Source organism: Hippopotamus amphibius, chromosome 5 (genome assembly GCF_030028045.1).
Source record: "Hippopotamus amphibius kiboko isolate mHipAmp2 chromosome 5, mHipAmp2.hap2, whole genome shotgun sequence".
NCBI classification, from domain to species: domain Eukaryota; kingdom Metazoa; phylum Chordata; class Mammalia; order Artiodactyla; family Hippopotamidae; genus Hippopotamus; species Hippopotamus amphibius.
Genome location: NC_080190.1, coordinates 155,329,850 through 155,342,371, shown reverse-complemented (window position 1 = coordinate 155,342,371; position 12,522 = coordinate 155,329,850). Strand labels below are relative to the sequence as shown.

General features: G+C 36.5%; 1 protein-coding gene across 7 annotated transcripts in view; it reads left to right on the top strand.

Moving 5' to 3' along the window:
* Positions 1-12,522, top strand: part of TAF2 (TATA-box binding protein associated factor 2) — a 92,934-nt gene that overhangs the window by 12,477 nt on the left and 67,935 nt on the right. For 6 of the 7 annotated variants that reach the window (XM_057735469.1, XM_057735466.1, XM_057735468.1 and 3 more), the window contains exons 4-6: positions 9,314-9,432; positions 10,755-10,896; positions 12,122-12,353. In XM_057735469.1, the coding sequence (XP_057591452.1) occupies positions 9,314-9,432; positions 10,755-10,896; positions 12,122-12,353 (493 nt within the window). Of the gene's footprint in view, positions 1-9,313; positions 9,433-10,754; positions 10,897-12,121; positions 12,354-12,522 lie in introns of those variants that run through there. The other variant, XM_057735470.1, reaches the window with a different exon arrangement.

Genomic DNA, 12,522 nt, shown 5'->3' with positions numbered 1-12,522 from the left:
TATTTATAAGATTCATAAGACAAAAGACAGAAACATACCAGTTATTCAGAAGAAATAATGCTTAGCAGTCAGATGTGAAAAGTATCTCTTGTGAATAATGTTATTTATTTATTTTTATTTTTTTTATACCTTATTTTCCTTGAAACAAACAAACAAACAAAAAACTATCCTCTCTGGAAAACCCATGATGTTATTTATTTTTAAAGAGAACTTTGGGAAAGGTAGTTACTTAGTTAAAGTTTTTAGCATGTCCCTAGATACTTCTGTTACCTATCTTGTTTCTAAAGTAACTTTCTTTCTCTAATGAAGCAATAAAATTTCTATTAAAGCTGAAACAGAAATTAAATATAGCATATTTGAATTGAAAATTAAACTTTAAAACTCTGGTTAAATTTGATCTTGAGTATATACAGGAATGTCCTAACATTCAAAGAAGTAATATGCTACTTCATCACATTTTCTTCTTATTTGTTTTAAAGTTAAGGTGCCAGGCCCTCCTATTTTTAATGGCAGAACTGTGCTTACCTTGGTTGGGATTCAGCACCTTTGAACTGCAGGGGGAATGTAAGGAAGGGGAACATTTAGATAAGGGACTAAAAGGCATTTCTACCTATTTGATCCAACTAAACGTTAGCTGAGTTGTTAAATTACCTGTACTAACAAATAAGAAAACCTGTTGGTTATGTAACATATATGAAGCTCCTCTCTCTACCTCTCTCTCTTTCTCTGGCTTATTGTCTGCCAGGAAAATAATTTAAGCACTTGAAGTTTCTCCAAATATATTTTCTGTTTGAATCTTACATATTGTAGGTATAGTTTGCCTACATAGAAGCTATGTCCCTTTGGTGGTTTTTTGTTTGTTTTTGGTGTTTTTGTGGGGCTTTTTGTATTTTGGTTGTTTTTTGTTTTGTTTTGTTTTGCTGCATTTCTCTCTTTTTAGAATAAAGTAAATGTCGATTTTACCAGAGAGACTGTTTCTGTGCATGAGTAGCCTACAGTGGCTGACATCTCTTTCCTCCTTGTTTCTTTTCCTTCCCTAGATAGGCTTTGCTACTTTGAGAAGACCTTTTTAATTTTACTTGAAAAGTCTTCACTTTCCTGAGTTTCAAGAATCAGTTTAATTCCTGTCTCCTGTCTTCATTTCCACTAAGGAGTGGCAGTAGAAATGAACCCAACTTAGGATATAAATGAAGTAACTATTGAGTGATTGGAGCAATTTTTAGAGTGATTAGAATTGATTTTTTTAATTGCTTTTTTAAAAAAAAAAGATTTCCTAGGTCTTATATTTTAATACAGACATCTACATAGGGATTTTTTTTTTTATAAATTTATTTATTTATTTATGTAATTGGCCGTGTTGGGTCTTTTTTGCTGTGCGCGGGCTTTCTTTTAGTTGCAGTGAGTGGGGCCTACTCTTCGTTGTGGTGCACGGGCTGTGGCTTCTCTTCTTGCGGAGGCTTCTCTTCTTGCTGTGGCTTCTCTTCTTGTGGAGCACGGGCTCTAGGCACATGCGTTTCAGTAGTTGCAGCACACGGGCTCAGTAGTTGTGGCTCATGGGCTCTACAGCGCAGGCTCAATAGTTGTGGCGCATGGGCTTAGTTACTCCGCAGCATGTGGGATCTTCTGGAGCAGGGATCGAACCCATGTCCCCTGCATTGGCAGATGGATTCTTAACCACTGCGCCACCTAGGAAGCCCTACATAGGGATTTTAAATGTTATAATTTTACTGATATCATATGGTAGAAGTGGTTGATTCCTTTATTGATCATGGTTAAGTAATATGGATACTAGTTTTATATTTTAACTCAGCCACAGTGCCTCACTGGCAGTTGTTTTAGTAGTATTGCTTGGAATTAAGTTGTCATAATTGGAAAGAACATTGGGATTCATTTAATCAAAACTTCAACAGGGGGACTTCCTCAGTGGCGCAGTGGTTAGGAATCCGCCTGCCAATGCAGGGGACACAGGTTCGAGCCCTGCCCCAGGAGGATACCACATGCTGCAGAGAAACTAAGCCCGTGTGCCACAACTATTGAGCCCATGTGCCGCAACTACTGAAGCCCACGTGCCTAGAGCCCATGCTGCACAAGAGAAGCCACCACAATGAGGAGCCCACGCACCACAGTGAAGCGTGGCCCCCGCTCGCAGCAACTAGAGAAAGCCCATGTGCAGCAACGAAGACCCAACACAGCCAATAAAAAAATAAATCCAATAAGTAAATAAATAAATTAAAAAAAAAAAAAAAACTTCAAGAGGAATTTTTCTTGTACTATTCCACCTTCTGCTTGAATATGTCCAGCTAAGGAGAGCTCACTATATTTTAAAGCATCCCTTTCATTATTTCTGAGTGCTAGAAATTTATTACATTGAGCTACAGTCTGTTTTGCTATAATGTTTACAAACTTATCCTAGTTAAAAATTGTTTTCCCCTAAGTTTTCTCTTTTCCAGTCTGTAGCATCTCAATACTCTCAACCATTGCTCATTTAAATTTCTTTCCAAATTTGTTAATCATTCTCTTTGTCCTTCTCTGAATACTCTCTGGTTTGGCATTGTTTTCTTAAATGTGATAACCCTAGAACTACATAGGTTCTTATTTGGACTTCTTATAATCACACATGCATAGCAGTCCAGCCATTTTGTTCTTATCTATACTCAGTATTTCTAGTGGCTTGAAATTTATTAGCTTTTCACAAGTAGCTACTTTAAAGTAATTGACTCAAGTTTGAGCTTGTTATCAGTGAAATCTCTTAGGCTTTTTCATAGCAAAACTTGTTAAGGTAGAGTTTTCTCTAAGTAGCCTTATTTCGTGGCATCATTATCAAATGTTGTTTTGATTATTTTTAAAAAGTCATTTTTATTAATTTTGGTATTGGTTCCATTTCTAGAAAATGGATTTTTCTGTTGATATTTATTTAATTCTGTATGTGAACTATCAGAACTAAAGACAGAATTAAAAACTGAGTGCTGACAAGGATATAGAGTAACTAGAACTCTCAAAGACAGCTAATAGAAATGTAAATTGAGATCGAATGTATATATGCTGTATGATTGGCGGTCTCACTCCTCATGTAGATGCAATATGTTCACCAAAAAAAAAATTACAGAAGTGTTCACAGCAGCATTTGAAATAGTCAAAACTGTAGATTACCTGAAAACCCATCAGTGGTAGAATGATAGACTGTGGTATATTCTCACACTATTGGAATATTAAAAGTAATGAGACTGAATGACCAACAGCTAGATGCAGTAATGTGGATGGATTTCACAAACTTAATGTTGAATAAAACAAGTTAGACACAAAAGAATGTGTATTAAGTTGTTAATCTGTTATATTAGATGTCAGAATAATGGGTTACCCTTGGTAGTGAGAAGCAGAGCTAGGTTAGTGATTACAAGAGGGCTTCTGGGAGGCTGGTAAAGTTCTGTTCTTGATCTGCATGCTGGGTACTTTGGTTTTATGAAAATTCATGGAGCTGTATACTTAGAGTATATATACTTTTCTGACATATATTGCGCTTACATGAAATTTTTTTAAATGGAGAAGAAGTTTACAAATAATTGAATCTTTAGTTTTGCAAAATCTGCACACACAATTTTAGGAAGCACACATTCTTTATCTGACAAAGAATTAACAGATTATTTTAATTTAATATAGATGTTTATAATAGGTTCTTGGAGAAAATTCTTTTGATTACCTTAATTTACTAGTTTTTCAATATTGCCTACAACATTACTCATCTTTAAGCTTCATTTTCTTGAGGAAGACTGGAGATTGATATGGTGATAGTTATAGGACAGGGGCACATTAATATTTTGCAATCATTATTATTCTGAAAATTGAAAACACTTATTATAATCTTGCCATGTAATTTTTGGCTTTTATTAGGTTATTATGAAAGGAAACATATTCGATTTGTATTATGAAAGGAAACACTGATATCCAAACCATGAGAAGGTTGTTCCTCATAACTGACTTTCCAATAGATTCCATTTGTAATGACTCACCATTTTATTTGGACCACTTTACCTTTTCTCAGGAAATGGGGAGATTAAGTGAGAATAATTTTCCATTAAAAAAAAAAGCTGAGTGGTTTAATATGTAGTGTTTAAATTTGGCTTTTTGTATAGCAATGACTTTCTTCTGTTTTTGAATTTCATAGATAACTGGGGGAAATTACAAGTTCTTCAGCTATTTTTCAGATTTCATATTTTCAAAATTTTACTGAAAAGAAATTGCAACCATAGATGTACAAAGCAGTCTTTAAAATTAGATAGTATGTTAACTAAGTCTTGGTAAGGATGCAGAGCAGCTGGCACATTTCTGTATTGCTGATAGGAATGCAGAATGGTATAGCTATTCTGGAAAATAGTTTAGCAGATTCTTATGAAGCTAAACTTGTATTTACTTTGTGACTTAGCGGTCCCACTGTTGGGTGTTTGTACTACAGAAATGAAAATTGAATTCACGTAAAAACCGATACACAGTTATTTGTAGCAGCTTTATTCCTAATAGCCAAAAGCTGAAAACAACCCAGATGTCTTTCAGTGGATGAATGAATAAACAGTGAACAATCTGTGGTGCAGGCTATACAGTGGAATACTATTCATTATAAAAAGGGACAAACAATAGATATATGTAACACCTTAGATGAATTTCAAAGGTATACTGAGTGAGATAAGCCAGCCTCCGTAGGTTGTATCCTTTTTGATTCCATTTATTTGACACAGGCCGTAGCACAAGGGACTTTTTGGGATGACGGAACTGTTCTATATCCTGATTGTGGTGATGGTTACACATGTTAAAATTTATAGAATTGTATACAAAAGGAAAAAAGTTACTTTTACTGTATGATAACTAAAAAAAAACAAAAACAGATGGTATGTGAAAAAACAGTTATTTGTTTTTTATGGTGGTCTGGAGTTTTTATACCTTTTATTTTACATATTTGTCTAACAGAAAGAAAGTGTTAAAATTATTGAGAAGTCTGCTTAACTACTTTCAGAACCTTGTGTTTTGTAGTTGTTAAAAGGCATAGTTAATATTACATCCTTCCTAGTTAGGAGAGAGGTGAAGATGGGGGAGGAATGGGCTCTGTCACATAGAGTAAGTTGAATGTTTTCTTTCATGGCTTATCCTATTTTATTTTCCCTATCATCGTTCTGTAGAGTATATGAAGCTTATCTTTTAACTAGGTTAAAAATTTATTAAGCTAGTGAAATATCATTAACTTTACTTTATGGAGTCATCTAATGGCAAGATGATAGACATAAAGGTGCACAACAAGAATACGGTTCACAGTATTGTGTCTGATTTGTTTTCTCACTTTTGTCATTCCTTTCTTTTTTCTTTCTTCCATTTCCTCCAAATTACTTAACTGATTTCTGTGAGGAAATGTGATGCATGTGTATGTGTGTGTGTGTATATATATATACACACACACACACACAGAGTTATCTTTATGGAATAAAATTAGAAAATCAGATGAGAACAATGTTTTCATATTTCCATAAGGCGTCTGTGTATTGTTTTCGTCCAGTGGGAAACGAGGCCAAGTACCTGTTGAACAAGTATTTTTCTGAGTGTCCCCTGGCATTTAGGGGATGTAACAGTGAAATACCCGCAAGTTCCTCTCCTTCATTAAGCTTACATTGTCATGTACTGGGGAGCAGTACTATATTTTGAGGAATTGATTCCTGTTCTGACTTGTTTTAAACATCTTAATTTCTGTCAGATTATAAAGCTTGTTGAATTCATTCAGATTTTTGCCAGATTGATATAGAATAATTTTCTTCAATTCTACATATATTCTTTTTTTTTTTAAGAACTTTTATTGAGATACAGTTAACAGACAGTAAACAGCATATATTTAGAGTGTACAGTTTGGTATCCCAGTCTCCCAATTCATTCCCCCCCAACCCTTCCCGCTTTCCCCACTTGGTGTCCATATGTTTGTTCTCTACATCTGTGTCTCTATTTCTGCGTTGCAAACTGGTTGATTTGTACCATTTTTCTATAGTCCACATATATGTGTTAATGTACAATATTTTTTTCTCTTTCTGACTCATTTCACTCTGTATGACAGTCTCTAGGCCCATCCATGTCTCTACAAATGTCCCAGTTTGTCTACTAACTTTGGGTTTTGTTTGCTCTTCTTTCTTTAGGTGTAAGGTTAGATTGTTTATTTGGGGTTTTTCTTTTTTCTTGAGGTAGGGTTGTATTGCTATAAGCTTCCCTCTTAGAACTGCCTTTGTTGCATCCCATAGGTTTTGGATTGTTGTGTTTTCATTGTCATTTGTCTCTAGGTATTTTTTGATTTCCTCTTTGATTTCTTCAGTGATCTGTTGGTTATTTAGTAGCGTATTGTTTAGCCTCCATGTATTTCTGGTTTTTACAGTTTTTTTCCTGTAATTGATTTCTAATCTCATAGTGTTGTGGTCAGAAAAGATGCTTGATACAATTTCAATTTTCTTGAATTTACCAAGGCTTGATGTAAGACCCAAAATGTGATCTAACTTGGAGAATGTTCCATGTGCACTTGGGAAGAATGTGTAATCTGCTGTTTTTGGATGTAATGTCCTACAGATATCTATTAAATCCAGCTGATTTATTGTGTCATTTAAAGCTTGTGTTTCCTTATTAGTTTTCTGTGTGGATGATCTGTCCATTGGTGTAATTGGGGTGTTAAAGTCCCCCACTGTTATTGTGTTCCTGTTGATTTCCTCTTTCATAGTTGTCAGCATTTGCCTTATGTATTGAGGAGTTCCTATATTGGGTGTATAGATATTTATAATTGTTATCTCTTCTTCTTGGATTGCTCCCTCAATCTGTATGTAATGTCCTTTCTTGTCTCTTGTAACATTTTTTATTTTAAAGTCTATTTTATCTGATATGAGTATCGCTACTCCAGCTTTCTCTTAATTTCCATTTGCATGGAATATCTTTTTCCATCCCCTCACTTGCAGTCTGTATGTGTGCCTAGGTCTGAAGTGGGTCTCTTGTAGACAGCATATATATGGGTCTTGTTTTTGTATCCATTCAGCCAGTCTGTGTCTTTTGGTTGGTGCATTTAGTCCATTTACATTCAAGGTAATTATCGATATGTATGTTCCTATCATCATTTTCTTAATTGTTTTGTTTTTGTTTTTGTAGGTCCTTTTCTTCTCTTATGTTTCCCGCTTAGAGAAGTTCCTTTAGCATTTGTTGTAGGGCTGGTTTGGTGGTGCTGAATTCTCTTCGCTGTTGCTTGTCTGTAAAGCTTTTGATTTCTCCGTCGAATCTGAATGAGATCCTTGCTGGGTAGAGTATTCTTGGTTGTAGGTTCTTCCCTTTCATCACTTGAAATATATCGTGCCACTCCTTTCTGGCTTGCAGAGTTTCTGCTGAGAAATCAGCTGTTACCCTTATGGGGGTTCCCTTGTATGTTATTTGTCGTGTTTCCCTTGTTGCTTTTAATAACTTCTCTGTCTTTAATTTTTGTCACTTTGACTACTATGTGTCTTGGCGTGTTTCTCCTTGGGTTTATCCTGCCTGGGACTCTCTGCGCTTCCTGGACTTGGGTAGCTGTTTCCTTTCCCATGTTAGGGAAGTTTTCAACTATAATCTCTTCCAATATTTTCTCGGGTCCTTTCTCTCTCTCTGCTCCTTCAGGGACCCCTATAATGCGAATGTTGGCACATTTAACAGTGTCGCATAGGTCTCTTAGGCTGTCTTCAGTTCTTTTCATTCTTTTTTCCTTATTCTTTTCTGCATCAGTGATTTTCACCATTCTGTCTTCCAGCTCACTTATTCGCCCTTCTGCCTCAGTTAATCTGCTATTGGTTCCTTCTAGTGTATTTTTAATTTTCATTATTGTGTTGCATATCTCTGTTTGTTTGCTCTTCACTTCTTTCGATCTTTGGTAAACTTTTTGAGCTTTGCATCCAGTCTTTTTTCAAAGTCCTGGATCATCTTCACCATCATTATTCTAAATTCTTTTTCCGGAAGGATGCCTACCTCCTCTTCATTTAGTTGTTGTTCTGGTGTTTTATCCTGTCCCTTCATCTGGTACAAAGTCCTCTGCCTTTTCATTTTCTCTAACTTTCTGTGTCTGTGGTTTTCAGTTCCACAAGACGAAATACTGCTGACACTGCTTGGTACTGCTGTCTGCCCTCTTGTGGAGGAAGCTCTCTAGGAGGCTCGTGGGTGGTTCCTGTTGGGAGGGACTAATGGTGGGTAGGGCTGGGTGGGCGGAGCTCAGTAAGGCTTTAATCCGATTTGGTGGGTGGAGCTCAATGACACTTTAAAAAATCTGCTTGTCTGCCAATGGGTGGGGCTGTGTTCCCACCTTGTTGGTTGTTTGGCCTGCAGCCACCTAGCACTGGAGCCCACAGGCTCTTTGGTGGGGCTAATGGTGGACTCTGGGAGGGCTCATGCCAATGAGCACTTCCCAGATCCCTGCCGCCAGTGCCCCCCATCTCCTTGGTGAGCCACAGCTGCCCCCCACCTCCTCAGGCAACCCCCCAACACCAGCAGGTGGATCTGGTTCCATCTCCGATGGGGTCACTGCTCCTTCCCCCTGGGTCCTGGTGAGCACACTTTTTTGTGTGCCCTTCAAGAGTGGAGTCTCTGTTTCCCCCAGTCCTGTGGAGGTCCTGCCATCAAATCCCACTGGCTTTCAAAGTCTGATTCTCTGGGGATTCCTCCTCCCATTGCTGGACTCCCAAGTTGGGAAGCCTGACGTGGGGCTCAGAACCCTCACTTTAGCGGGTGGACTTCTGCAGTATAACTGTTCTCCAGTCTGTGAGTCTCCCACTCAGCATTTATGGGATTTGATTTTAACACGATTGTGCCTCTCCTGCCATCTCACTGCAGCTTCTCCTTTGTCTCTGGATGTGGGGTGTCTTTTTTGGTGAGTTCCAGTGTCTTTCTGTCAATGATTGTTCAGCAGTTAGTTGTAATTCTGGTGCTCTTGCAAGAGGGAGTGAGCGCACGTCCTCCTACTCTGCCATCTTGATCCTATCTCTCAATTCTACATATATTCTTTACATTTGTTTCAGGAAAGTGTAGTGATTTGGCGTTTCAGAGTTAATGAAGGATGTGGTAATCATCATAATCACGTAGCATCACTGAGTAGACTGTATATGCCATTGCATTTATAGTTTAGTAATTTTTGTCTTGGTAAATAGAGCAGCAGTTACTTGGCTAAAAAGCATTCCTCAGAATTACGTAAGACGATATAATGGTTACAAACAAATGGTGCCAAGTATTTAAAAAAATGCTTGGTGAAATATATGGCTTATTGTTAAAGCTGGCTTTCTCTTTTCTTTCCCAGGAGAAATCTCAATTATTTTTCCAATGCTTACGCAGCTGCAGTTAGCGCTGTGGATCCTGATGCAGGAAATGGAGAACTTTGCATTAAGGTTCCGTCCGAATTATGGAAACACGTTGATGGTAAAATACCAAGAACATGTTGACTATACAGTAAAATCATGTTGGATTTAGTGACTAGAAACTTTTCATGAAAATTAATGATATCTAAATTATGAATTAATCAGTTGAAATATGCAGGAGTTGGGAGCTCTTTTTTTTTTTTTCCTTAAGGATAACTGGTTAACAGGAAAATAGCAGCCAAATAGCTATGACAAAAAGCAATTCATTTCACCGTTGTTTTTAAAGTGAAAGTTATAAAGAGAATATTAAATGGCTGGAACAATGTGTCAAGATTTGAGAACCCCCAGTCTTAAATCAGTTTAGAATTATAGCATTTTGTAAAAGGAAGGATCTTAAAAAGTAATCTGATTCAATTCCTTCTTTTTACAGAAGAGTAATCTGAAGTTTAAGGAGAGTAAGTGACCTGCTCAATGTCACTAGTAGTAGAGCCAAGGTTAGAACATAGGGTTCCTAATACCCACTCTGCATACTTTTACTCTGTCTTATTGTATCTAAATCTTCTTTATTTTCTTGTATAAAGTTAACAGCCATTGTAATTGTTATACATAACTTTCTGCCTACCTTTATTTTGCCATATAAAATTAATCAAGGAAGTAAAAGACTATTTTTTGGGTAGTTTATGTGTGTGTATGGTGGGAGGAGGTGTTTATTTCAGAGTGGGGTTGCCTAGTTTAGAGGACAGGCTTGGAAGGTCATCATTGCATGTTCACAGATTGGAGAAGGTCCATATGGTTGTAATTGTTTGGGGGGAAATTAAGAGCAGCATCTTTTTTAATCTTATAAAAGCAGCACGTATTTATTACTTAGAAATCAAGCATGGTAGATAATGCTGCATAATGTAAATTCTTGGGTAGTCCTTCTCACCTACCCGGACTCCCTACTCCTCCTACTCCTCAAGTCACAAGTAGGGTTAACAAGCTGTGTGGGAATGTAATAAGAGAACAAACTTGAAAGTGTTTTGAATTAGATCTGAAAGGCCTTAAGTGTCCTGTGTTGTAGTTTTGAACTTTTTTCTTTAGGCAATACAGCATTGTCACAGATTTGAGAGGAGGATATGGTATGACCTGTATTTTGGGAGAACACAGCTAGCAGTGACTAGAATTGAGTGGAGGTAAGGACAGCAATGGAAGCAGACTGTAGAATTCCTGTACTCAAAGAGATGATAAAAGCCTAAACTAGGTTAAGTAGTGTGATTCTTACTGTAAAAGTCAGCCTTTGATTCCCACTTTATGTTCATTGTAAGTCTTTGCCTTTATTATGTCAACCACTGTTACCTAATTATATATTTATATATCAATGTATTATGTATTTATTTGTTGCAGAATTAAAGGTCCTAAAGATACACATCAATTTTTCTTTGGATCAGCCAAAAGGAGGTCTTCATTTTGTGGTACCCAGTGTAGAGGGAAGTATGGCAGAGAGAGGTGCTCATGTTTTCTCTTGTGGGTATCAAAATTCCACAAGGTAGATTACTAATTCTTATTTCAGTTGATCTCATTTTTTCCATTGCATTTTTTTCTGTGTATATGCAGTACATGTATTTAGTGTAAAATGAGAAGTGTGAGCATGATCCCCAGCTACTTGAACCTCTTCTGAGTCTTGTTCTTCCTCAATCCTATGTCTTCCCTCCTCCTTTCCTTTTCAAATCTACTGTTCTAAAGTCATCTCAGTTCTTTTATTTTTTTTCCTTTTGTATTGAAGTCAAACTACATACAGAAAATTACACTAATTGTAAATAGAAAAGCTCAGTACATTTTCACAAGTGAACAAACTCATGTAACTCACACTCACATCAAGAAAAAGAACATTCACATTACCAGCATTGCATAGGCCCCCCTTCTCCCCACTTCTGTTCACTATTCCCCACCTCATAGCCTCTTGCCCAGGGGTAACCACCGTCCTGACTTCTAAAATACCATAGATTGATTACACCTATTTTTGAACTTTATTAAATGGAAGCATATGCATTATGCTCTATATATCTGCCTTTCTTGTGTAACACTGTGGTAGTGAGATGTACCTTTATTGTTGCATGTAATTGTAGTTCATTCTCATGGCTCTACAGTTAACCGCATTATTGAAGTATTATTTTATGTGTACTCTCCTCAGATGATTAATTCCTCTGAGCTGGGAATGATGTCTTATATTTCTTTGTGTTTCATTAACAAGTACAGACCCTAGCACATAGTAAAACCTGATGTTAATAGAACGTTGAATAGAAATTTTATGTCTGGCTTTACCAACACTGTTTGAATTTATGCATCACATAGTCCAGAAAAGCAGTTTCCTAATGTATAGAATAGATTCTGAATATTGTATTTTCTAAAACCTTATTGTAAGCATTTTTAGGTTCCAAAAAATGAATGCTACATAAAAACTGACTGGGAATATACAAGTAAAAATTATTTTTAATTAAAAAATTGGAAACTAAGAATTGCTTACCTCTTTTCAGGGTTTAAACTGGAGGTACCACATGATGTATTTTATTAATATTGCCAAATAATATTCAGACACAGGGGTCTATCTTTAATCACATTCTTTCAGGTTGCTCAGTAAAAAGCATCAGTGGGCAAATAGCTAAAGTTTCTTTTTGTACATATTCTGTAAATGTTAAAATAACTTATACGTGTCAGAAACAATGTAGGTTACCCTTTCAACATATTTTCTGTACTGTTGATCTTTTTACTAGATTTTGGTTCCCGTGTGTCGATTCATACTCTGAATTATGTACATGGAAATTAGAATTTACGGTAGATGCTGCAATGGTGGCTGTTTCCAGTGGAGACTTGGTGGAGACAGTGTATACCCATGATATGAGGAAGAAGACCTTCCATTACATGCTTACCATTCCAACAGCTGCATCAAATATCTCCTTGGCCATTGGACCTTTTGAAATACTTGTAGATCCATATATGCATGAGGTAAATCGTGGCTTCTTGCTCCTTTCCCTCCCACTCTTTCATGCCTAATCAGAAGAGTATTAAAGAAATACTAAGTTTTTCTTAATTCATCCAATTATTAGAACTATCACTAGAGAGAAAAGTTTTATCTGAAATATATAATGATATGAACTCCTTTAAAAATGTTGGC